General features: G+C 52.6%; 11 protein-coding genes across 11 annotated transcripts; 6 read left to right on the top strand and 5 right to left on the bottom strand.

Annotated features, from left to right (window-relative positions):
* Positions 1–640: 640 nt before the first annotated feature.
* On the bottom strand, positions 641–1,933 carry Z520_09618 (uncharacterized protein; the record flags this gene model as incomplete). Its single annotated transcript, XM_016780112.1, has 2 exons — positions 641–1,041; positions 1,093–1,933. 2 exons carry the CDS (start codon positions 1,931–1,933, stop codon positions 641–643), a joined length of 1,242 nt encoding a protein of 413 aa, XP_016628695.1.
* A 1,240-nt stretch (positions 1,934–3,173) lies between these two features.
* Z520_09617 (uncharacterized protein) lies at positions 3,174–5,110 on the top strand (the record flags this gene model as incomplete). The annotated part of the gene is made up of 2 exons (XM_016780111.1): positions 3,174–3,339; positions 3,390–5,110. 2 exons carry the CDS (start codon positions 3,174–3,176, stop codon positions 5,108–5,110), a joined length of 1,887 nt encoding a protein of 628 aa, XP_016628694.1.
* A 1,397-nt stretch (positions 5,111–6,507) lies between these two features.
* On the top strand, positions 6,508–8,983 carry Z520_09616 (uncharacterized protein; the record flags this gene model as incomplete). The annotated part of the gene is made up of 3 exons (XM_016780110.1): positions 6,508–7,732; positions 7,783–8,156; positions 8,564–8,983. 3 exons carry the CDS (start codon positions 6,508–6,510, stop codon positions 8,981–8,983), a joined length of 2,019 nt encoding a protein of 672 aa, XP_016628693.1.
* A 1,107-nt stretch (positions 8,984–10,090) lies between these two features.
* Z520_09615 (prohibitin-1) lies at positions 10,091–10,996 on the bottom strand (the record flags this gene model as incomplete). The annotated part of the gene is made up of 2 exons (XM_016780109.1): positions 10,091–10,615; positions 10,670–10,996. 2 exons carry the CDS (start codon positions 10,994–10,996, stop codon positions 10,091–10,093), a joined length of 852 nt encoding a protein of 283 aa, XP_016628692.1.
* A 295-nt stretch (positions 10,997–11,291) lies between these two features.
* On the top strand, positions 11,292–11,875 carry Z520_09614 (uncharacterized protein; the record flags this gene model as incomplete). Its single annotated transcript, XM_016780108.1, has 4 exons — positions 11,292–11,368; positions 11,436–11,461; positions 11,574–11,751; positions 11,827–11,875. 4 exons carry the CDS (start codon positions 11,292–11,294, stop codon positions 11,873–11,875), a joined length of 330 nt encoding a protein of 109 aa, XP_016628691.1.
* A 400-nt stretch (positions 11,876–12,275) lies between these two features.
* Z520_09613 (uncharacterized protein) lies at positions 12,276–12,911 on the bottom strand (the record flags this gene model as incomplete). The annotated part of the gene is made up of 2 exons (XM_016780107.1): positions 12,276–12,395; positions 12,501–12,911. The coding sequence occupies 2 exons, from the start codon at positions 12,909–12,911 to the stop codon at positions 12,276–12,278; spliced, it is 531 nt and encodes a 176-aa protein (XP_016628690.1).
* A 949-nt stretch (positions 12,912–13,860) lies between these two features.
* Positions 13,861–15,251, bottom strand: Z520_09612 (uncharacterized protein; the record flags this gene model as incomplete). Its single annotated transcript, XM_016780106.1, has 3 exons — positions 13,861–13,924; positions 13,985–15,083; positions 15,137–15,251. The coding sequence occupies 3 exons, from the start codon at positions 15,249–15,251 to the stop codon at positions 13,861–13,863; spliced, it is 1,278 nt and encodes a 425-aa protein (XP_016628689.1).
* A 2,007-nt stretch (positions 15,252–17,258) lies between these two features.
* On the top strand, positions 17,259–18,630 carry Z520_09611 (uncharacterized protein; the record flags this gene model as incomplete). Its single annotated transcript, XM_016780105.1, has 3 exons — positions 17,259–17,539; positions 17,600–17,784; positions 17,861–18,630. The coding sequence occupies 3 exons, from the start codon at positions 17,259–17,261 to the stop codon at positions 18,628–18,630; spliced, it is 1,236 nt and encodes a 411-aa protein (XP_016628688.1).
* An 873-nt stretch (positions 18,631–19,503) lies between these two features.
* On the bottom strand, positions 19,504–20,170 carry Z520_09610 (uncharacterized protein; the record flags this gene model as incomplete). The annotated part of the gene is made up of 2 exons (XM_016780104.1): positions 19,504–19,916; positions 19,981–20,170. 2 exons carry the CDS (start codon positions 20,168–20,170, stop codon positions 19,504–19,506), a joined length of 603 nt encoding a protein of 200 aa, XP_016628687.1.
* Positions 20,171–21,008: 838 nt separating this feature from the next.
* Positions 21,009–22,082, top strand: Z520_09609 (uncharacterized protein; the record flags this gene model as incomplete). Its single annotated transcript, XM_016780103.1, has 1 exon — positions 21,009–22,082. The coding sequence occupies one exon, from the start codon at positions 21,009–21,011 to the stop codon at positions 22,080–22,082; it is 1,074 nt and encodes a 357-aa protein (XP_016628686.1).
* A 1,207-nt stretch (positions 22,083–23,289) lies between these two features.
* Z520_09608 (uncharacterized protein) lies at positions 23,290–24,108 on the top strand (the record flags this gene model as incomplete). Its single annotated transcript, XM_016780102.1, has 1 exon — positions 23,290–24,108. One exon carries the CDS (start codon positions 23,290–23,292, stop codon positions 24,106–24,108), a length of 819 nt encoding a protein of 272 aa, XP_016628685.1.
* Positions 24,109–25,334: the final 1,226 nt, after the last annotated feature.

Raw genomic sequence — 25,334 nt, 5'->3', positions numbered from 1 at the left:
CTCTGTGCCTGTAGCTGAAAGCTGCTCCAGGCCAGTGAAGAGGCTTGAGCTGACAGGTAAACTCAGACTGCGAAGAGGAAGCAAGTGGCCGAGAGAATGCCCAGGGTAAACTCCTCTCTGGATTTTTGGGCTATTGACATTTCATTCCATGTGCATGTCGATCAAGCTCAGAGCACACTTCCTGCGGCTGGCTAGCTAGCTATGTGATCCCGAAGGCACACAGGTGCGTCCTCCACCGTTGCCATCCAGCTAAGCACAGCGCATGTGGTTTTGTCTGTGTGTTTGTTCTCGTTTGTGTCTCAAGAAAAGCCATCCTCTGCGTCCATCATCCATGATTTGTGATGTGATGTGTTTTTCTATGTTTGACTGCCACTTTACCGATGCTCACTGACGATCAATGCTGCCTGGTAGTCCATGCAGTTTTCCCCAAGCCGTAAGTGCATCTTTCACCTTGTGAACACATATCACCACAGCAAAGAAGAGATCCTCCAATGTAGATGGCGTTGTGGAATTGAGGTGGGTAGGGGTTTTGTTGGCTCCCGAGAATGCAGGTTTCTCGGACCGAGCGCAAGCAAAGGTAGCATTGTTGGTCTCCTTGGTATGGCGATGGAAAGCCGGCGTGTGGAAAGAGGCATGTTGTTCAAACCACAACCATCTTTTCAGAGACATATGCCTCCTTCCCCTCGTGATCTTTATTCTCAGCGGTAGCAGTGCCCATGGAGTCAATGGCGCCAAGCTCCTGATCTGTCTCGGACTTGCCATGTCCAGCATCAAGCGTATAGGACGAGGGTCGCGAAGCACCAGAGGTGGTGGTGGTAGTCAAGGTTGCAGCGCTGTCGGCGAAGAAGGCAGGCTTTGGCGGCATGGAGTTCGGCGGCAGTGGCGAAGCCTTCTGTGCCTCGGCATCGTCAACGGCGGTAGAATTGACGGTCATGAAGAGGGAGCCGAGAGGGAGCATCACGTAGACAGATGGGAGGAGCATGATCTCCGGGTGCAGCATGCTAGTCTGCACGGGGACGATCTGTAGGATGCAGAAGATGACTGTACGAAGCGTTATCAGAGGCAGGCGATGATGGGACTGGAAGCACTTACATGGGATCACAAAAGACTGGACACACAACAAGCCGATGAGGTTCAACGCTGAAGCGTATGCACTGTTCCTGGTGACGATCGAGGAAGGACGCTTCCAGACGATATCAAAGACTGAGGCCATGGAGACAAGGCTGAAGCTTCCAATGCAGATGGTATAAGCGGCGAGATATGCGATGCGGCCATTGTAGGCTTCGTCGAGGCCGTCGTATTGTTCAGCGCCACTCTGGCCAAGCTGCAAGATCTGCTGGATGCTGTATGCCATGGCAGCAGCAAAGGCAGCCACCGAGGTGAGGATGAGATATGTCAACATGACTTTGTAGACGATTGGGTATCGGGCTTTGATTCCGGTCATCAACCCTTTGGCCTGGAGCCAGAGACAGATGGCAGCGAAGACGAAGGCACACCATCCTGTGACTTGGCTGGTGGCAAAAGTGGCGACGAAGTCATTGGTCCAGATGCTGTCAGTGAAGTCGAGGGTGAGAAAGGTATAAGCCGAGGAAGACTGGAGACCAGGGGTGAGAGACGAGACAATGTCGATCATCAATTTGATGAGCATGAAGACCAAGCCGATGAGCATGAAGGTGTGGAACAGAGTGGTTCTCTTGCGAGTGGGAGTAAGAGCAAGCAGGTAGACCAAAGTGGCCCAGACCAAGCCGGCTGCGAGTCCACGGTTGGTGTCGTAGTTGACATTGATGTTGTTCCAGGTGTCAATGAGACGCCAGGTCACCTTGTTGAACGGAGCAGCCGGGTATGTTGGGACTTGGAAGGCCTCGTCGTAGAGAGCGCCGCCAACTCCGGCCGTTGGCAGGCTGCCAGGAGCAACAGACGCCGCAGTAGCCATGATGATTTTGGCCCAAAGACAGTGATGCTGGTCAATGGGGATTGGCGGTCAATGACACGATTGAGGCAACGGAGAGATTGTAGCAGGGTTGAAGGAGTAGAGAAGTGATGTGGTGACAGTGAGAAGAGAAAAAGGAAGAAAGTGATGCAGAAATAGTGAGAGGTGTTGAGGGTGTTGTTTTTGGGTTTTGGTTGAGGAGGTGAGGCAGATAGAGAGGGAGAAAGTGAAGGAAGGCCAGTGAAGAAAAGTCAAGCAGAAGCAGAAGTAGAAGCAGAAGCGAGAAGAAGTGAGATGGAGGTGACTTTGCGTCCTCAGACTCCATCTTCTCGCAAAGTTCTGTGTCCTCCTCACCTTGTACCTCAACCGCCCCTGGGTAATGTCTCCAACCATCAGCTGTCAGTCCATCCCTTGGTTGACCCTCATTCCATCGTTGCTGGTATCTTGTACATCAAGTCTTTCACATCCTAGACCGGCGTGTCTCAATTCCTCCTCCTCATCCTCATCCTCTGCTCTATGAAGAGACGAAGGCGGTAAACCAGAGACATCGAGAACAATACTAAGGACTTCATATTGTTCTCTCCCTCTAGACAGCAGCACCCCCCAACCACCCTCATCCAAGCCTGGCCAAATAGGAAGGCATGATTTAACCACAGTCGAAGCGAAGAGCCTGCTGCAGTGCTGGCTGTAAAATCCGATCGCCAGCGCGAGGACTGATTGCAAAAGGAGGCTTCTTTGAAACTTGCTGCTATGAACCACCGTACAGGAGCTCTTCAACTGAGACACCGTGTAAATATAGCCCTTGCCCTCAGAAAGACCAAGGCCTGGGTAGTGGCTGCTGCTGCTGGCTTACTCGCAATTCCCCTGAACATACTAGTATTCTGCTTCGCTCGTGGGAACATCTGGGGAGAGACGGCCGGCTGCTCACCAAGCCGGTCAGGGTGTTCTTCCCGTAGAGTCCCTTCATCCTTAAGTACCTCTTCATCCATCGTGAATGAGGACATTCACTAGAAGGCAGAGGGCGTCCAGTGACTATCGATGAATGAAGCGTGAAGTTCAATGCTGGTTGCTGCCAAGCTCATCAAGTTGCAGGAGTGTCGCTCACCTTCAAAATCCCTTCACCAGCCAAAGGACTCGCTCCCTCGAAACCTCAACAACGCTGCTCCATCAATCTCGCGCCCCTTTTCATCCTGTTGTTTCATTTGTTCAGCCCACTGTCTGACGATTTGTTGTACTGAGAGGAATGGGTACCATATCGCTCGTCTATTTCACGGCAGTCGGCTCTGAGATCCTCACAGAACTGCCTATTGAAGGTGACTGCTCGACTTTTTATCTTCCCGATGACCCAGTAGAAGATGCCCTGATTGTCACCCCCGATATGGATGTGCGGCATTCTAACCTCTGTCTTGGTATGAGCTTGCCGCTGGGGGTTTCAATCAAAGCTGACCAGATATCGCAGAGGTTCACCAGACCTTCGTCCTCCTCCGCACTTTCAATGACAGCGGTGGTCCATGTTGTGTGCTTGGTGACGGAGGCGTCAACATTGAGCTGCCTCTTTCCATTGACTCTCACCACAAGTCCTTCATCCTGGGCACCGACGTCCATTTCGTGGGACCATCTGGCCGTTGGGGTCTTCGGTGGGGTGATATGGATGGAGCAGGCTCGAATTCCATGAGACCTCCACCGCTACCATCAGTCAATCCATGCACCGAGACACGCTTGCCAACTGAAGAGCTATTGCAGGAGCCGGTGGATGTCGAGGCAGTGGCGGTAAACGCAGCCAGCCAGGACCACTCCGACAATTCCACTTGCTCCCCAACTCCATCGCCACAAGACGGTAGGGACGAGGATGGAACTCGGGCAAAGGAAAAAGAAACATTTGAAGAGGTTCTCGGCGAGTCCGGGGTCCCAAGTACGCCGCAGGATGTGCCTTGTACCAGCGACCAAGACTCAATTAAGAAGCTGAAGGGTGTGTCAGACAATGCTCAAGCTACACCAAGTATTCCCACCGTGGCAGAACATGAGCCTAAGCCGCGAAAATGTTTGTCTGTCTCTGTTGAAAATGTCGCTGCGCAAGGTCGAGATCTTCCATCTACAGAAGACATAGCGGACACTCCATCAAACTTCCCTGACGCCCAGAAGCCGTTTCAAGGCAAAGATGATGCCACTGCTGCGTCAGCGTCTGAGAAACGAAGGGGCAAGCGAAAGCTTGCGGAGGTTGAAGCCGCCGATTTGAGTACGGAAATCATGGATGCTCCGTCTACTATATCAGATGATGGTGTTTCAGTTGAAGTTAGCATTGTAATCACTAATTCCGAGGACAAAAAAACACAAACAGGGACGCGAAAGAAGAAAGTGGCGAAATCATCAACTGACCAGTCAAACCCCCCTGAGCCATCGACAGCAACAAATACAACTCCAGACAGCAGCTTATCAAATGAACAAGCATCCCCCAAAAGAAGACTGACCAGGCAGACAGACTTTACATCCCCCAGGAAATATACTGCTGCTGCTGCCCCTGTGGTGATCTTCAGCGGCAGTACCAGCATCCAAGAGAAAAGGCCTGCGATGCGAACCTTTGGGCGTCTTGGAGGCAAAGTGAGCACAGAAATCAACAAAGCAACAATTTTGTGCATCCCGGAAGGCCCTTTGAAGAAGACCGGAAAGCTGGTCATGGCTGTGGCCATGGGGATGGACATCGTGACAGAGAAATGGATTTCTGACGCACATCGACTTGGACGACTCCCAGCAATTGAAGGGTATCTACCGCTGGATAGATCTCGAGAGCGGCAGTGGGATTTTAACCTCAAGGATGCTCTTAGTCGGGGCAAGACTGGGTTGACACATCTGCTTTCAGGCACCACGGTCTTTCTCACGAAGCAGCTCAGAAATGACTTGGGAAATCTGGAGCGTGAGATTTCTCAAATCGCCACCATCCTGGGTGCAGATGCAGTCAAGCATCGTTTGCCAGCCCTCAAAGACAAGGGCAAGTTCAGCGAGGAAAAGACCTTGATTATCGGCATACCTGGCGATCCCCAGGGTGCTCACATTGGAAGGCTGGGCCACACGCTCTTCAACAAAGATATCTTGATCATGGCTGCTCTAAGAGGCCAAGTCGAACGACAATCTGCAGATTTTAGGATCGAAGTGCCCATCAAGGACGAGATCGAAGACATGTGAGGTGTGTGGTGAGAGCAGGAGGGCATCGACAGGGGCCGTTGATGTCTTCGTATTTCGGCCACGTGCTCCATTATCGATTCAACGAAGGCGGTTATACCGGGGAACAATGCATGGGTTCTGCTAGTACACACGGAGCACTAACTGGGTTTGTCATTGTTGGTACGGGCTATCTCGAACCCCTTTTCGAAAGTGCGCATCTCAGACAGCGGCGACAGGGAAAATTTGGCTGATATGACATGCAGGACGGTGCCAAGGGACTAGGAGCCACTCTCGAGCGCAAATGCATTCCGAAGTTGGTCGTTGAATCTCCGCGAATCCGCGACTAGGCCATCTTCAAAATCGACATCAGTCCAGGCGGGCACACAAGGAGGGGCATACATATTTCAATCTCATCCGTGGCAGATGCTGCAGGCCGAGCAACAAGCAACGAGACATGAAGCAATGCACATCCCGAAACCAGGCGTGTTGACAGGAAATTTTCTTCAAAGGTCTACCTAGGACTCATACTTTCCACAGTAACAGCCCGGATTTTCCGCCTCGTGGTCTCTTGGCCCTCATGTGGCTCAACTTGAAACAGCTCTTCTCTCCTTCCTGAGATCAGATGCCCCGCGGCCCTTTATATCGATATTTACAGCCTCGATATCCTTCTGAAACAGGCCGCTGATCTTGCATGCCTATTTCACAGCGTCCTTGCCCTGGAATTCCCCACATCGGCCCACGCTTGGATAACTTTCGCTTCCTTTCGCCTAGGCATCCCTTGCACGATGGCACGACATCGCTGCGCCATTTCTCTCCGCTAGAACGAGAGCGCTCCTCTGTCCCATCATTGCTAACTTGTGATGGAGTATGACAATGGCCCCCAGCGGACCAGAATCGAGCTTCTCGACAGACTCATGCGCGGGCCTGGTCGCCGGTCAACGATCTTGTACCAGTAAGCAGCCGATTGAATTGGAGTGGAACAGACACACGCCACTTGCACAACTTCGCATGTCTCTGAAGCTTGTCATCACGCAAAGGTACAGAAGGATCTGGCTTGTGATCCGGAAAAGGTAACGACAGGGTCTGCAATTTCAGGACCATCTAGCCCTTGACCACGAAGCGGGTGCTAGGTACCTCGGCGACGGGAGTCAATAACATGTCCTATATCATGTCCTCATTCCGCAGGCATCTTTCTGAACTCCTTTTCATTGTTATTCGACATCGTCCTTTTGTTGCAACCACGTTCGTTTATTGGCTCGAGAGTCGGAGACCCTCGCCGTCCATTCTTTATTCGCTGTGCGAAGTTGTCGTACATCCAGTCCTTTGTCAGAGTCATTCTTTTGTAGCACTCATCAGTCGATCGTTCCCAGAAACTCGACTTCGATTCCAACTCGGCCTCAGTCGCACTAACACGCAAAATGTCTGCTCTTCTCACTGCCGGCCTTGTAGCCGCTCTTGCTGCCTCCCCAGTGGCAGCGTTCTGGCGGCTGCCATGCAAATCCCCAATTGTCGTCGAGCGGGCCGACCCTATTGTTAGTCCTGGTGTGGTGTCTGGCCACTTGCACACGATCATGGGAGGAAACGGATTTGATTTCACCATGACCTATAACTCGACACAGGAGTCTACTTGTTCTTCTTGCACAGTGAAAGGAGATTTCAGCAACTACTGGATCCCAGCCTTGTTCTTCCAGCACCCAAATGGGACTTTCGAAAGCGTCGACCAGGTCGGTGGTGCCACTGTATACTACCTGCAACGGCAGGGCGACGGAGAGACTCTGAAAGCATTCCCTCCTGGCTTCCGCATGGTTGCCGGAAATCCTTTCAAGCGCACTGGGGGCGATGATTTCGCATCTCAAGCCATCAGCTACAACTGCCTCGACTACAACGCTGCGGCTAAGCCAGAAACCCCCAACTTCCCCAACTACAATTGCCCCGATGGGCTTCGATCTCAAGTCTTCTTCCCATCTTGCTGGAATGGAAAGGACTTGGACTCCCCCAATCACAGCTCTCACGTCTCTTATCCTGCCAATGCTTACAATGATGGTCCATGCCCGGCCGATTTCCCGGTCCATCTGATCTCCATCTTCTACGAAGTCATCTGGGATACTGGGAAATTCGCCGATCAGTGGTATGGCGATTCGCAACCGTTCGTCTGGTCGATGGGTGATCCTACAGGTTATGGTCACCATGGTGATTTCGTCATGGGCTGGGATCCTGATTTGCTCCAGTCTGCTGTTGACCAGTGCACCAACCTCAGCGGCCAGGTTGAGGATTGCCCGGTTTTTGACCTCATCCCTGATGCTCAGGCAGAAGGCTGCCGTATCGAACCTGAAGTCGACGAGCAAGTCAGCGGCCTGCTCACAGCCTTGCCTGGTTGCAATCCCGTTCAGCCTGGCCCTACAGCCACTCCTCAATCTGGCTGCGGTGCGACCACCACTATCTCTCCCTCCAACGCGACCTTTTTCACCGACCTGACCAGCCAGGGATGGGCGTATATGGGATGCGGAACCGACAACTACTATAACCGTATTTTGACTGGTGCAAGCGAGTCCAACGCTCAAATGACCAACGAGAACTGTGTTGCTTTCTGCGAGAGCAAGGGTTTCTCCATCGCCGGTTCTGAGTACTCAGACGAATGTTATTGTAAGTACATGTCATTCCTCTCAAAAGGTTACGCTGCTAACAATTCCCAGGCGGCAACTCCATTCCTGCTAGCGGCGAGCCTGTTCCTGGCGTTGTTGGGGACTGCACCATGACTTGTGCTGGCGATGACTCCGAGTTCTGCGGTGGTTCGGGAACCATCTCTCTTTACCAGAAATGCTCAGGCGACTCATGCACAAACGCTCAGTTTGGTCCTAGTGGCTCAGCCGCAGTTCAAGTCGCCAATCCCCCATCAGCCGGCTCCTCCTCTTCTTCTGCTGATGTTGCTGCTTCCGCTGCTCCTTCAACATCCTCAAGTGGTCCTTACACGGCGCCTAGCTCTCCAACCACCCTTGCCACGATTGCGACCTCGAGCGCTACGGCTCCGACAGAAACGCCTGAGTCGGCAGCATCCACCCTGGTTTCGGTAAATACAAACTCTACTTCTCTCTCTGGTGATGATGACGACGATGACAACGACGATGATGATTCCACTTGTACCAATTCCGGCTCTGCCTATCCACCCGCTGTTGCCTCGTCGGCGGGTGGCTCAGATGCCGCAGATGCATCCAACTCCCCTGCTTCAACAACTCTCACTTCCACTTTTGGCACCACTGCTCTTCCATCCCTCTATACCACGATGTCCTCCTCATTCTCTTCATCGTGTACAACTCCTGCCACCGACGCCGATCCTGCTACCTCCTGAGCCCCAATCCCCTAAGCACAGTTTCATTTCTTCTATTTCTCAGATTCAATCAATTTCAAATCGAAGGCCCGAAAAAGGACCAAAGGTAAATCGCAAAAACATTCAATCTAACTTTACTGTTAATCTAGCCTGCCGAGACCTCATCGTCTCTGTCTTCACCTGCTTCTTCCGCAACACCCTCGACATCCAACCCATCCTGGTCCTACACTGGCTGCTTCACGGACACGGTCAACCCACGCACCCTCCCGAACTGGTCCAACTTCAACGGCCCCAACATGAGCAACGCCGCTTGCGTCTCGTTCTGTGATTCGCGTGGATATACCGTTGCGGGCACCGAGTACGCCGGACAGTGTTTCTGTGGGGACGAGATCACCACTCCAGTATTGGATGACAGCAGCTGCAACATGGCATGCACTGGGTCGGTCGGGGAGATGTGCGGAGGACCCGGTGCGCTTAGTGTCTGGACGAAGAGCGATTCCGGCAGCAAGATGATGGCCAAGAGGCAGCAGCTCAACTACAAGCCATTGAGGAAGATTGTGAAGTTTTGAAGAGTCTTCCTTGCTTACTCCTAACGACTTTTTTTCATTTCTCTGTTGCTTCGAGAGTGTGGACTGCCACGTTGTCGGGTCCTACCGGGGAGCGGTGTGTCTACTGTGTGTGTGTTGGATATTATCATTCTTACTATTCTTCGCTTCTGATAGTGTATATACTGGTATTCTTATTATCTTGGACGGACGTTCAAACTACTACTGCTGGAGCATTTGCCATCTGCATTGAGGATGACCACCGCCTGCTACAAGACGCCCTTGCACCGGTGTCATCTTTGTCCTTGGTATAGAAGCCAACTCTTTGTTGCTGTCGCACCCCTCGACGCGCACACCCCGGTTGCTTTGTCCTCCGAAAGCGGCCCAGCCTCTAATCACATACCTCCATTGTGACATATTTGTACACTTTTGCTCTGCTAATGACGCAAGACAGGATTGCCTTGTTTTGGCGTGTGCATCGTAGCTGATGAGAAGTCAATAGTGAAGAGCTCCAATTGATTGTCGTGCCTGTTCCGGAACATTTTTGGGCGCAGCTCATGGGAGCTCTCCTTTCTTTATCCGCCGGGTTCAGCCTGGTGAGTACACTTCTCTCACGCTAGAAGAAATGATAATAATAGTCCCTTGTTTTGGATTCCCTTCTATTGCCGGCTTGATCGGGTCACCTTGGAGACCAATACGCAAGAAGGCGTAGAGAAAGCTGAATGTTCTACAAGTAACTATACGAGGTACGGAGTGTATTTTGGAATAGATTCCGCCCCTTGCACAGCCAGCGAGGGAGGTCTGCGTGTCTTTGAATCGAGGAATCGTCGCCGTTTCTCACACCAAGATTGTGTTCCGGTGTGAAAGGGGAAAGAAATTCCCGTCAAAGGAGGAAGAACACTCGGCATGACTCGATCCAGCTCGACGACTGGCGAGATGGATGTATTTTGGAGTTGATTCTGGCCAATGCTTTGGGAAATGGAAAGTCAGCTGTGGGAAAGTTGAGAATCTCTTCCATTCGAGGTCTTTTGGTCACTATTTAAAGCCACAGAGTAAGACAATTATAGTTCACACTCCTGTTGGTGAAATCATATCAGTACAAGCTGCCTCCCCCGAGAGTCGTGGTGCTGATCACGCCCTCAAGCCCAGCAACAAGCCCGTGCTCTTTCCCTTTCCATTTTCTCCTTCACCACCACCCGGCAGGTAGGTCACGTTGGGGTTCGCAGCCAACGTCTGGGCAATGTCTTTGCTCGCCTCGATCCTTCTGATCTGGATCAGCCCGTCTCCTGCCTTGGCCACAGCTTTACTGATAATGTCTGCTGACTCTGCTTCACCTTCGGCACGGATGACGTTGGCCTGTCTCTCCTGCTCGGCCTTCTCAACGATGAACCTCGCTCTTTCTGCGTCTTGTTGAGCAATCTGTTTCTGTTCGACTGCCCTGGTGAACTCGCGACCGAAGGTCATGTGTGTTATCGAGACATCTTCCAGGGCGATGTTGAATTCCTGCGCCCGACGAGTCAGGTCGGCTCGGATGCGTTGTGAGACAGCTTCTCGCTGGGTGATTAGTTCTGCCGCATCGAACTGAGCCACAATTGCCTTGAGGACCTCGTTGCCGATCGACGGGAGGACTCTTTCGTCATAATCTTGACCAAGAGACTAGCAGTCATCATTAGCCATGTGGCACCAGAAGAGTAACTCGTGGAAGCTTACTTGGTAAATCTTGGGCAAGTTCTGCACATCTGGTCGATGGAGCACTCTCAGCGTCAGTGACACCATCTGTAAGTCCTTGCTCCCAGTGGTGGTGCTGATGTTTCTGGGCTTCGTCCGCACATCGTAGATGATTGCCTTCTGCAGCCATGGAATGAGGAAATGGGTCCCTTCGTTGGTGACTTTTTCTTGGACACCAGAAAGACGGTCGAAGATGACCGCTCTCGTTCCTCCTCTCACATCGTACATGGCGGTTTGGGCCAACGAGGCACCAATGAAGACGGGGATGGCCCATCTTGAAATGGCGTTGAGGACGTTCGGCGCAGACATCGTGGGCGGGTGTCAGTGAGGCGCGAGGGTTGTGGTCAGTGTTGTCTAGCTGCGGCCATACAATAGCGGATTCTAGGTCATGAACTTTTGATGAAGTAGTAGTAGATGCCATGTTCTCCGCAGCCATGCGCAGCCTGGAGCTGTACATTACATAAGCGGCCAAGCAATTTTCGAGACTGCGGCCCGGAGCTCTTCTCCTTCCAACTCCAAACCACGGCTGCGACCATTGACCTTCAGCAACAATTGCTCTGCCAAAGACTGGAATCCCCCTGGTTGCCTAGTATCATCTCTCAAAATGCGTCCCACCGCAGCTCTGCGGATGCAAGCTACCCGCATCCTGCGTGCTCATGGGCCTGATCCGAAGAACGGAGTGTGCGTTCACATCACCAAAGCTCTGCTTCCCTCGCGATGAAGTAAACTAACTGACTGTGGCTCGCAGATACATGGGGAATTGGGGAAATCTAGGTATGGACTTCAACTAGACCCTGAAGCTCTCAATTCCGACCCTCCAGCCTGGCTACATTGAAGCCCAAGCCAGCTTGTCTTGGTTGCCGACAAGGTGCTAATCTGGGAACAGGCTCTCCTCCACAAAAGAACATTGTCACATATGCCCTTTCGCCGAACCGACAGAACCCAACATCTACCCTGCTCTCGGACGCCATCTTTAACACTTTCCGCCGAACACGCAATCAGGTTCTGTACTGGGTGCCTCCCTTGTTGGTCGCGTATCTTGCTATGGATTGGGCTACAGAGAGGTGCGTGTGAGCTCGAGATGAATGCAGACTGTGGAGATGTGTAAATTCGGATACTGACCGGTCTTGCGGATACAGAAACGAATATCTGAACTCGAAACCAGGCCGAGCAGAGTACGGAGAGTAGTGGCCGTGGTGGTCAAGCTTCGACGGTGGTGGACGCAACATTGTACATAAGCAGAGGATACAGAGGAATTGCAAGACAAGCCGATTCATTGTTCACCAAACGTTTTCTCAATCATACGCTTCTATGAGGGATCCCAACCCTGCTCGTTTGCACACGGGTGCAGCGAATTTTTCGCTAGATGCCCCCGCTACAGTCCGACCACCCATGCGATCGGCTTCAGGACAGGTGCAATCCTCGACAATTCTTTGCTGCTCGTTATAAGACCTTGTGGTGACTGCCCGGCTCCTCTAGGCCACGGAAGCCTTGTAACTTCCTTCGTGCTCCCAACCAGCGTAGAAAAGGTGTCCTCCGTATGTCGCAAGTTCATCGCAGGTGTCAGACCCAGTTGACTTAGCCCGCATTAGCCCGGTCCTATTCTCGGCATGTCATGATGCTCGCTCAGACTGCTCAGGTAGCGATTCAACTCCTCAACGCGCTCCTTGTGCGTCTTGACACCTTCTCGTTTTAAGCGTTCTTCAAGCTAGAGTTCACCCATGTTTGTCAGCACGAATGTGTTGCAGATGCCGGAAGGTTAGAAATTTAGCCCTCGTAGTAGGTAGGAATGAGAAGTGAATAGAAAACGCACCCTTCTCCGTCTTTGCTCCTCGTACCGCCTCTCCGCTTCTGTCTTGACGATTCCACCTTGTTCTTCCTCGTTGGGTCTTGCTGCAGCATCGTCATCGCCATTACTTCCAGGCGAATCGGCCTTTTTCCGCTTCCGCACACCACTCTCCCTTGCCTCATTTGAAATCATTTGATCTTCCTCCTCCAATTTCCTCAACATGACCGACCGGTCCTTGAACTGGTCCTCAGCCCCAGCCCGGTCACCACCCTCCGCCGTCGGATCTGGTGTATTAGAGGGTTGTTCATTTTGCCCAGACCCAGCCTTGGAGGAGGAGGATTTCTTTGATTTCTTCTTCTTGTCGACCTTGGAATCCTTGACGCCTTTGAGCTTGAGTTTGCCAGAGCCCGCGGAAATGTAATCACTGGGCGCCATGCTTGGGCGGCAGAATAGATGCCTATTTTGGAGTGGACGTTAAGGTGTTGATCGGTTCATCGCGGTCTCCCTGGTGGCAACAGTTAAGACGAAGAAGATGCTCTACATGGCTGGTACTCGAGGCTCCGTGAGGCTGTAACTAGGTCCCGCCATGCCAAGAACGCCAAGCTTGGTGGTGGAGTCTGTGTTGGGACAAGGCTGAATACTAGGTATACGAGGCGAGCGAGGGTATACTCGGTACTGCTTCCGCCCCGCTCCTGTTGCACATTACATTTGAATGCTCCGTATGTGACACTGCCCGGATTCGCACATAGCAGTCAAGAAAATGGCGTGCATCGACTCAGGCACCTCTCCAAGTGGGTGCCTCCGATCTCGCGAGGCTCAAATACTCCATACTACCGACCACCTCGGAAGATATCGGAACGGAATAATTGCCCTAAAGGAATAGTTGGAGGACCAAAGTGAGGACTCGACGGCGTTCCCAGTTCGGGGCCCATGCAGAAAAGAAGCATCAAATACCTACCTCGTATAGCTCCGCCGGTGACGGACATGAGGCTGACTGACATATTCTCAAAGCACAAGCGACTTGACCATCGGACGCTGGGGGCACGTCCATTCCATGCCAGCGAATAACAAAAGCCATTTGATTGCTCTGTCTGGTGTTCCTATCAACAGTGACTTTTCCCATGATGATCTCGCAGATTCATTCCAGCCACTGGCTCGCTCCTCCTGGCTGTACCACACTGGGCTCCTCGTTGATCATGCTCTCAGCGTCTCCCACTTGTTTTCTCTCCGTCACCTCCCTGTTTTTCAATCGTGAACGCACGGCGGCTAAACGTCCACTACTGATGCCTGGGATCGAGTTCCTTGGGCCATCAGACTCAATCTTATTGTTCCTGTTCAACGCCAATCCTTGGGATCCGCTCTTGTCCCTCATGACTGCTAATTGTTATTGCAGAGGCTCTGCCGACGAGGAAAGTCGATTGAGATGCAGGTAGACGTCGGTTCCGTATCTGTTGCAGAACTTGTCAGTAACATTGAATTCCAAGAGGGAACAAAAAGGGGCGACTCACCCTTCCATAGAAATCAATTTTAAATCCCCGCCAAAGTACCTTGCGTACAATCTCGAAAGTGGCAAACCATACCCAAACCCAGCCATCGGCGCCTTAAAGTCACTAGCATTAAAACCCGGATCCAATTCTGGTGTGGTATCGACCGTAGTGTACATGTAAGTCCAGACGAGCGGAATGGCGGATCGGGGAATTCCACCTCCTTCGTCACTGATTTTGATTGTGATATCCTCTTTGCCTTCGGCAACAATCACCTTGGTCACAGGAAACTCTTCCTTTTCGGCCCCGTGCGTCTCCACCACGGCCCGCAGTGAGTTCTTGAGAGTCTCGAAAAGCATGTGCGACAAGTGACCCGGCACATACATGAAGGTCAGGTTGGGTGGACAGAAGAGCTGGACCTTGGGGGCGTCAAACAGGCCATAGTGGTCCTCGCACACGAATCGGGCATTTTCAATGGCCTCCTCTGCCAATTCTCGAACGTTGGTCTTTGTACATATTATGCCCACATAATTGGGGTGTCTGTTGGTGGTCTGGTCCGTCAAAGCAATGTGTTGCCCAATAAGCATCCGTATGCCAATGCGGGACATGTAAAACCGATCGAGAAAGGACTGGATGGACGAATCGATCTGCATGCGTTGTTGTTTACGCTTCCACTCGTTGATTCCTTGCGCCACGGTGGTGACAACAGGGTCATGTCTTCTCTTGATGATTTCCAGAGTCCGGGCGAACTTGCGGTTGTAATCAGAGAGCACAGGAGGCCACTCTTTGCCGTCGTCCAGAGCGGCGAAATAGCGACGCGAGTTCATCCCACTCTTGCCATTGCCGTTGCCATGGTCCTTGAGACTGGGATTTCGCGTGGTGGCGGAAAGTTTGGTATTGGACTTCTTGGGAGGATTGAGGAGTCGGTCTCGAGTTTCGGTGTCTAATTGCGGTCGCGGAAGGGTTGTGATTTCCTCAAAGGATTGGGCATACCAGTCTCGCACCTTTTGGATGGAGGGCATGTCATTGAGACCATCGGGTAATTTATCCAGCTCTTCTACACGGTGCGCGAGACGGACTGGAAGCTCTTCGGAGAGAAATTGTGACGCACGAAAGAGGGTTCCTATGCAGGATCAGACATAGTTCTGGAGCGTGCGAGGCCTTGTATTGACATACCAGCAGATGGCTTCTCTCCGAACTGGACCATCTGTCGAAGACTGACTCCTGTGGGCGGGAAGCTGGCATAGTGGCCAATGGTTTGCATGAGCTTCTCAGTGGGCTTCCACGACATGTTGAAGGAGGTTCAGGCCTTGCGGCCTGCTTCGGTAGGGACGAACAATTCGAAGGACTTGAAGGAATGGATCAAGGGACAGCAACAATGGACTTGAGGCAGTAGTATGACTCGAAATCCAGCCAGGAACGAGTGGAGGATCGAGGTCCGATGTTCTCCGACCGTTGGAGGTCAAGGAAGGGTGCCGAGGCAGCGTGCGTCAGTGACGAAAGTTGCTCAAGGTGGGCTGGATGAGGCTTCTCTTGGACTGGGAGCACCGAGACCACGCGTCTGCTGTCAACGTGTGAAGGGGGAAGAGGTGAAGTAGAGCGGTGCAGTGCAGTATGGAAGAAGAGCACCGAAAAAAAGAAGCTGGACGATGCAGGTGACAGGTGATTGTGTGCAGGTTGTATGTGACTCGTGCGTGTGAGCAGCAACCAGAGAGGGACAAGGGTATCCGCCGCCCGGGGACGAAGGTGGTTGCTTTGCGGTGGTGCTTATAGGTGGTGGTGCTGGTGGGCAGTGGTGGCACTGGTGGTGATAGTGGTGCTCTGGCCCCGGCCCTGGCCCTAGCCCTGGCCTTCGTCTTTTCTTTTGGACTTTCTCGGCTGTGGGGAGATTTTCTCGAGCCAGACCCCGCGGCAGTGATTGGATCTCGGGCTCATGGACTGACTGGCAGTGGCTGGCCTTCTCTCCTTGTCCCCTTCAATGGCTCCTTCGGGGCATCATCAGCCTCGAGCCTTTCTGTTCTTCCCTTTGCCCCGGTTGCCCCCCAAACGCTTGAGTCTGCGTCATTCCTTCCGACGAGGCTCGATCCGCCTTGCAACTGCTCATGGTCAGGTGGTCAGCTGCCTTCAATCTCCGAGTGACCGCCGAATATCGAACTTCTCCCCTTTGCTGATGCTTCCTTTGTTGTTACCAGTTTATTCATATATATATGATTCGCCTGCAAGGGCGCCATTTGATGCGCAAACATGAGGTCATTCGAGCTCTCCTGGAGAGCATATCTGTCCGTGTTTGTTGCTTGCCTCTTTCCCGCTCCCTAACCTTTCGATTGGTGTCTCTGCTCGAAACCCGGCTCACGACGGAACCCGCTTGTGGCACTTGGTTGAATGCGTCGTTATCTGAGTTGGGAAATCCAAGATATCCGCAAAGAGTCTGCTGAAGTCTTCGAGAAGGTATGAAGAGGCTTTGTCAGCTCCAGATCTGGTCTTGTCGTTCCAGGAAGCCTTCGTCGCCCTTGACTCGCCAGGAACGAGTATGGACCATGCTTCTGTCGCCCAGCAAGGTTTCGAGTGCGAAGTTGGAGCGAAACGGCAGGTCCTTTCGTGTGAAGCATTCTAATGTGGCTGCCCCAGCGCCACCAGTTGGAGATGCGAGGTGGTGTTTGATGCCATCACTACCTCTATGATGCAGGTTTTGTTTCCATTCAGCTACAGCTTGTGAGACCCGGGGAGTGTCCCTCATCATGCCAGGGAGGGCACAGATGCATGCAAAGGAGTGTCGTTGATTCAGAGGCCGATGCTTACATAGGGCATAATGGGCTTTGTGATACCCTACCTCTTCTTCCGTATGTTCCACCGGGGACTTTTGATTCCTCTTTTGTGTTGGATGAATATGTATGTATAGGAGCTTTGAGGATCTCGCTACCAACACGAGAGATCTGGGTGCACCGTAAGGAAGGGATTGACCATGCTGGTGAGCTGTTGGACAAGGCTGAGCGAGCTCCCCTGATGACGAGGCTGAGGAAATTGAGTGAATGAGTGAATGTCCAATGAGTGACCAGATCTCGTCAGTGCAACTGCCTGGCCACTTGACATGAGACTGACAAGAACTTCCTTCAACATCACGAGCAAAAGATCTTCTTTCTCAGTTGACAATTTAATCCTGTTGCAGAGTCACGGCGCCGGCGACATCATCTCTCTCCTTGGTCTCCGCTTTTGTCCAAACTCGTTCTATCTCGGCGCGTTTGGCACCTTTGACTGTTCATTTACGCCCACTTTGTCACCCGTCAAGCATCTCCTCACGATGGCAACGGCAAAGGATGATGTGGAAGTGCCGCTGGAGCCACCCAAGCCTCCGTTCTTCACCCGACTGAGATGGCACATAAGAGACGGTCTTGAAGATGGACTGGAGTGGTACAACGAGTTGAACCTCCCACGGGTCATGTACCATCTGCTATCCCTTGTCTACTTCTCCTTCATCATGTATCTCGCATATTCCGTGCTGCCCATGTCTGGAAACTGGACTCACACCCGACAACAATTCGACAAAATCCCTAATGTTTCTCAGGACTTGAGCAGGCGAGTGTCAAACCAACTGTGCATTTCTGGGAGGCACCAAATCTGACTTCCAAATCAATCAAGCAGTTACTTCAACTCCTTTCGTGGATCCTCCGAGTGCAACATCCGCGCCATCGATCTGTACCAGCCTCCCTCGCAAGATCAGCTGCTACATGGACCTCCCACTGTGTACTGTCCTCGGCGCAAGGAGCTGCTGGAGGCCATGTCAGGTGGAGGTCGAATTGGGTTTGATACGCCATACTTCCCAAGAGGTGAGTGCGGATTCTGTGACATCGAATTGAACACACAAAATCATGCTCTCGTCCTAACCCTCCGTTGCCTACTTAGACTGTCATTACCGCTGGTACTCAGTGGAAGAGATCTGCATGATCCTCGAACGCTTCGACGCTATTGTGTTTGTGGGCGACTACAACCTCCAGGCCATCTACAACGGACTCAACATCCTCTTGCGACGAGACTTGACCCACGGGGCCCTGAGAACCTGGGATATGGACAAGGACAAACTTCGCCAATGCAGCTGTGACAACCAGTTCACCTCGCAGAGCTGCTCCGGACACTTCATCACATCGAGCAACGACCTCCCCAGCCATCCCTCCGGCCGAGCTGATGGGCAACCTTACCTCTGCAGCAGCAGCCGAACAGCCCATGCCTTCCTCGAGATCAGCACCTCCCCAGCGCCGTCCTCCGTGATTGAAAAGTTCAAACAGCTGGTCCCCCGCGTGCCACGGTCGAACTACCACCCGATCGCCATCGTCCACGGCCTCTCTCCCAACACCGCTACCTCAGAAACCGCCATCGCGTCGCTGGAAGAGTTCTTGGCGCTCGCAGACTCGTCTCATCGCAAGACTCCCATGCTCTGGATCGGCCCCACCGCCTCGGGCCACACAGAGATCCGTGGCCGGAAAGGGAACCAAGAGATATGGGACTTTGATCGCCGCCTCGCGGGCGTGGCCGGGGACAACGATGTCGAAGTGTTGAGGATGTGGAACATGACAGTCCAGGCGAACAGTTGGGACGGAATGAGGTTTGGAGAAAAGGTCGCTGTCACACAGGCCATGATGGTGCTGAACTGGTTGGCGAGGTTGCCTTCCAGCTGAGCCAATGTGGAGATAGAGAACGATGATGGGCCCACATGGGTTGTTCATTATCATACCAAGGCAACGGGAACTAGTCACAGTCACAGGCATGCAACACAATGAAGGACAAGGGCGACAAATGCACGGACAACACGCGAGCTGACCATCGCCTGCCTGATTGTCCAGCCAACCCAAAGGTGGAGGAACATGCGAGGCTGGTGGGTTGTGCTGGATGACTTTCTCATTCCCTTGAACGACGAGACAGAGACTAAGGGCGTCTTGCAGATATTGTGCGGTCCTGCATTTTCACACCCTCAGAGGCTACATACGCAGAGTGAAAGGTAGCAAAATGAAAGCAGCAGAGAGCATTTGAGCTCTCCTCTCTTCAGTACTTTTGGTTCTCAAGGGGAAAGTCTATCCCAGTAGAGCATATCACAGCGATAACATTGATTGTTATTTGCTGCTACTGCCTCCGCCGCCGCTGCTGCTGGAGACAGAGGTTGTCAGAATAAAAGTTCTGAAAAACAGGAAGTATATCGGTTCCTTCAGGCGTCAATAGAGAGGAGCATTTCAACAATATTCTGCTCCAGGTCTCAGGATGCGCCTTGTTCCATGCAGGTGCTTTTGATCCCCTCAACAGATAGGGTACCCAAGTAGCTAAATCTGCAATTGCGCCAGCCAGACCGTCCCAAGTAAGTTCTGGACTCTGGGCTCTGGACCGAACGATTGCTCGAAACCCTTTCCTTGTCACGCTCGAATCTCGCTAGGATGGAGATGTTGGCGCTGCAACGGTAGCCCCTTTGTCCTGCAACTGTATGAGTATGTCGTTTCTGCACTCATTTTCCAGGAGTATTGGACCCTAGAATACCGAGTGTACACTCGACACAATTTGTGTCAAAACAGAACCTCGCCACTTCCCTCAGGATCTCTCCACGCCGTTTTCTTATTCTTCAGTCGGTCCCTTTTCTTCCTTTCCCTCTCCGCCTCCTTCTGTATCCGAAACACTTCTTCAACGTCCCCTTCTTCATATCCCGCAGGAGGATCGTCGTCCCTGTCGAGATCCACTTCACCTAAAAGGAGGACGTTTTCACCTCTCACGAGAAAGGTGCCGCGGGGGATATCACAGTAGAGGTTGCGAGTAGAGGGTTGCGAGTGAGGGTTCGCTGGGTCCGTAGAGACTGACGACGAGGGTACAGAGACGAAATAGCGCTCTTTCGTCTCGGTGAGAACGAGGTTGGCGAATTGATCCCAGGATCGTAGCACGCCGAAAATCTTGCGTCCGTCGCGAAGGACAAGAAGGAGTTTCTCTGTAGGAAATTTTGTGAGAGCTATCCTCGGCGAGTAGAGTAGACCATAAAAGGAGACACGCACTATCCGTCAAGTCCAACAGTTGCGCCGCGGTGGTGAACATTTGCGGCGGTAATTGGGGTGCACCTTGAGGCGGAGGCGGGCCCGGGAATACCGCATCTTGCTGGTGTGGGTGTTGCTGTGGATGTGGTGGCCGTCGCTGTGGCGAGGCAGACTGTGGAGGAGGAGCATCATTGAGACTGAGGTTTTCCATGTCGTTGAGCCACACACCCAAAAGGTGTGGATGGCCGTTTGTTGGGTAGGGTGTCTAATGGGCTGTTATCGGTGAGGACGGAGAGAAACGTGGATGGAAGGTAGTATGAAGCAGCCGGTATCACTTTCGAGCATGGCAGCTACTGCGAATAGAAGGATCTCATAAGAGAGAGTTTTGTCCACAACCGTCTGCAGCGTGTGACAATTGGATGAAGTGCAGGTGGGATGTCAACTGCATTGATGATTCATACCATAGCTGGGCTAATGCTTCACCGTATTCAAGCGCGCGGCTGTCACAGCCAATCATTAACGCCATTCCCGAACCTCGACTTGTGTCGTCGCTGGAGGGTTGGCTGCTGATGGAGTTTTAGAGAAGGAAACTCAATCAATTCCCTTAACGGGGTATATCCAAGCCAAGTAGGCACCTTATATATGTCGTAATCTTTTACGAGGTACACATGCCCTCCGCGCTCTCTCGGTAGAGCAGATAGCCGCACACGGACTCGGATGTGTGGAATTCCCGGGCGGCAACCTCGTCCTCCTTCTCCATTTAGAACGGCGCAGCGGCAAAGCACCAAGAGGCGTCGGTTATTCGCAGCCCATTGCCTCGTATTTACCTGGAGAAGCCACCGTCAGCAGTCATTTCAGTCCTGCGGAGAAACAACAAGTCCGACGGAGTGCCATCGACGTCGCCTGTACGAGGGAACTACGACTATATTATGGCTGCCTGGTAGCCTCATGGGCATCGACATTCCTTCCTCAACAACAGCATTCAGCAGCCTGCTACCACCACCACCACCACCACCACCACCAACCCATCTGTTAAGAATTCAATCGCAATGGCTGTCTTTGGCTTGAAACGTATGTTTGATCAAAAGCTCAACCCGCCCAAACCAGTGACCGAGTCCTTTGCTTCTCGCACAATTCTCTTGACGGGCGCCACTTCGGGACTGGGATTGGAAGCAGCAAAGAAGCTTGCGGCACTTCACGTTGAGAAACTCATCATTACGGCACGAAGTGAGGCAAAGGGTCAAGCTGCGAAGAGGGAGATCGAAGACTTTGTCAAAGGTCAAGGTCACTCGGGAGATGCCACTGCGAAACCGACAGAAATCATTCCCATGGTACTCAACATGGGATCTTTTGCCGAAATTCAAAGCTTTGTAGAGACTCTCAAATCTAAATTCCAGGCCATCGATGGGGCGATACTAAATGCCGGGATGATGAACTCCAAATATCTCCAGAGCAGTGATGGCTGGGAGGAGACGCTCCAAGTCAACACCCTCAGCACGTTCCTCCTAGGCATCCTTATCTTACCACTTCTCACCGCCGCAGCAGACTCGGGCAAAAACAAAAACTACAAGCCACATCTCACATTCGTCTCCTCGGGCACCGCCTGGACCGTCCAGCCGGAGCAGATGAAGACGTACATGGCCAGCGAAACGCCCCTTGAGGACCTGAGCGCACAGAACAACTTTCCTCCCGGGATCGCTGGCGGAGCTACACAATATGGCAGGTCCAAGCTCGTGCTCGAGTACGCGGTGCGTCACCTTGCAGCTTCACCTGCCGTCAAGGGGGTTGATGGCAACCCCAAAGTCATCATCAACACTGTCTGCCCGGGACTGTGCAAGAGCGACCTGGGACGCAATTTGCGCACAAACTTTTTCATCGTTTTTGTCCAGTGGGTCCTCTACAGTATCTTTGCTCGAACTGCTGAGCAGGGCGCCAATGCCTACATCGAGGCCCTGGTCCGCGGCCAGGACACCCACGGAGAGATGTGGAAGAATGACCGAGTGTTTGAGCCTGGACCCATGCTGGCGACTGAAGAGGGGAGGGCATTTGGTGAGAAGGCGTGGAGCGAAGTACGACAGGTCATCGTCAAGGCGGACTCCAGCACGAATGCCTTCTTAGGTTGAGCGTCAACTCTTTCCCTTACGTCTTTGATCAGGTTCCAAGGCAGGCTGTTGGCGAATGTTCAGGAGTGCCGTTCAGCTGATACTAGCAGGCTGTCACTGGAAGATACCCTTTTGTGAATCGAAGCTGGGGCCGGCAAAACATACATTTCTGATTGTTATGGGTACTAGCTCGAGTGAAATTGGGATCAGCGCCCGTCGTTGGATCTTCAGCGATGCTGCCAATGGCGCAAAGGCGCTGGTCTGAAGCCAATCACCTTGTCTTGCTTGTTTGCCATCACTTCGCTCGTCTTTGTGGTAGCAGTCGAATGCAAAAGTCGAACGACAGAAATAACAATCCTTCTTCTTTCCTTGTTGCTGGCGTCTATCCCACGAGTGCAGCAGGTGGTACCACAGCCACATGCGTCTCTGCTCACAAGGCCTAGCAAGACGGATTAGCAATCCCCAATATATGCAAGTTTGCACCAATCAACTCGGGCGGTCGGCAAGGAAAGCTGATGTGCTGGCACCATCTGACAGGTCGCCCCGGCTCACGGCGCCGAGTCGCCAGAAGTCGCTACTGCAATCATCAGTTTCTTTCTCAGCTTGACCCCCGTTGAGGCTCCCGTGGGCGAGCGGGCTGGGCCCTTTGATCTGCGATTGTCGAGTTTTCATGCATCTTTGGTCCATTTCTTTCCTTCCTTTGCGCCCCGCTTTCCGACGAACTTTGGAGGCAAAACGAATCTTGCCAGAGATCGTAGACTCTTCGACGTTTTTTCACCGGAGGTCTTGCAGTTCGTCCCTGCCAGGAGGGTGAGAGTTTCACCTCGGTCTCTTGTCCGCAAGACAGAACGAGATATTCAAGTTCAATAAATACACACCCCGCATCTTTCGCCCAATTAGGCTTATCGATAGTGTGATTGCCAGCGCCGGCAACCTCCATCCCTCCGCCGATGCCGACATCATGATTCTGGTAAGTTGGACCACAGCTCGACCGTTGGAACAGCTCGAGTTTTCTGAGTGATGAAATGCTCACTCTCATGTGCAGGTTTGTCCGCCACTGTGCACAGTCAAGTTCCCCACGTTTGTCCACGATCTCGCCTCGATGCCATTGTAAACCGGATCTGGACACACACCTTCAGCTCGTAGCACCCGGCGGCCCCAGTCCACCCTCCCCCTTCCCCCACGAAGCAGACAAGAGTTTTCCCGGTGGGGTCTTTGTGCCAGCTTGATGTACTCCAGAAGTACGGGGACCAGATCCGACACGGCGGTGGTGGTCATCCAGGATGACAACGACGCAGCATCCGTGGCATCGACCGCGGCCACCACGACCGCCACAGATGCAGTACCACCCTTGACGCGTGAGACTTCGACGGATTCATCTGGGGCGTCTTCGGCAGACACAGACATGGCCAGTAGCATACTGGGGGATGGATACATGCTGGAGTCAGAAGACGGAGTGTTGACGGTGCCGTTTCGATATCAAGAGGACGCCGATCTGCTCTGCCCGTTCCAGATCCTCGACTGCGACCAGGTGTTTGCCGACATCATCCACTTCAAGATGCATGTGTTTTCGCACTTCCGCGGCCACGAGTTGCCGACCTTCGCCACCTGTTTCCTATGCGACAACAAATATGTCTCGCATCCGGAGGACGACGACCCGGCGCTGGCCTGGAACACCATGCTGTCTCATATGGTGCATGACCACTTCCGGCAGGGCCAACACCTTGCGACAGTGAGGACCGACTTTGGCCTGATGAAGTGGATGTACAACCGGAGGATCATCAATGATCAACAGTTCAAGAGAACCCAGTTGATCCCTTACCAGACTGTCCTGCCCGGAGCCGCCGGCCCGACGAGGAGACAAATTGTAAATGTGGCAGAGCTACCACGAGCGCCATCAGCATCGCCACCTGCGGCCATAAGAGCACACCTAGCCCTGTCGATGGGCTACCAGAATGAGCCATACACAATGAATGCTGGGCGGCGGCAAGAAAGACGCCGACGCGACGCCACTCGAACCATAGTCCGAGCACACAGTTATGTTTGAAATTTCAAATTTGGGTTTGGCCGAAAAGGAAAGTGTGCAGGTGGAAGCATGAAAACAAAAAAAAAGGCGATTTAAGCAAAGGAGAGCTCACCTCAAAGGGGGGATGCTGCCTGATCATGACTGTGGCTGGCTTACCAGCGCACAGCAGTGAATCCAGCCCCGTTCTTCTCTTTTCAAGTCCCGGCGAAAGGCGTTTGGTGCCTTATTCGAGCTAGGACATACCGAATGGAAAAGTCTTGGAAAGCGAGATGGACAGCTAAGTCCGGGGAGATGTTTTCATTGTGGTCGATTTCGTCCTTGTGAGCGCCAGGTGGGGGGTTTTGGGCTTGCGAATAGTGGATGGCATTGTAACCATGGTAGGAGCCGAGTTGCTTACCGTGGTGAAACGCCCGTGAAGGTCTTTTTGGGTCACGAAGGAATTTTGAGCATCTCGTGTATTCTTAGCGGGCTTACTTACTGGTATTACTTCGTACTCGAAAAGGGGGTTGGGCAGGGAATCAGCGAACTCCTTCGTAATTTGAATGGGAAAACAGCCTGAGGACAGAAAAATCGACGCAGACGATATCCGATCACTTCTCTCAAACATTGCGAATATAAGAAACGTGCTGGAGGTCCAAACTTGGGTTGATTGCGGCCTCGTACTGCTCCTCTTCCGGCAGCTGGCGTAGGGCCGTCTCCGGGCATCTGGTCACCACAACGAAAGGGGGAAGACAGAATGAACAAATAGATAAATAGCTCTGCCATACCGGAGGAGCAATCTGACATATATAGATCCATACATGTTCGGCCGTTGAGATGATGAAGAGAAGGAAGGAATAATCAAGGAAACAGGATGCGTTTGGGGGAAGGAAACGGGTTTGGGCCCCTGATCAGCACCCAGAGCGCGTGTTGCAACGGCCAATCATCTCGGGAAGAATGCCTCGCGTCGTCCCATGGGTCGAGGTCATCCGCCTTCAAGCTTCAAGCTTCAACCCTGTTGCACTCTCTCCCCACTACCCACTCCTAGGTACCAATTGTGGCGCACTAGGCTTCGGCGTCTCTATTTTGGGCCTAAGGATGAAGTTGGCCCTGGCTGCTATCATTCTCGAATAAGGATTCCACGATTTCCTGAAGCTGATGGTAACTCAAACAGTCTTTCTATATAAAATCCAGGTAAGAAGGATGGATGGAGGAGCAATGCACCTGGATGGGGTGGTAGGTTCCAGCAAATTCGAAACCCACAATGC

The sequence above is a fragment of the Fonsecaea multimorphosa genome (genome assembly GCF_000836435.1).
Source record: "Fonsecaea multimorphosa CBS 102226 unplaced genomic scaffold supercont1.25, whole genome shotgun sequence".
NCBI lineage: Eukaryota > Fungi > Ascomycota > Eurotiomycetes > Chaetothyriales > Herpotrichiellaceae > Fonsecaea > Fonsecaea multimorphosa.
The sequence above is the reverse complement of the archived record's forward strand: the minus strand, read 5'-3'. Positions and strand labels throughout refer to the sequence as shown.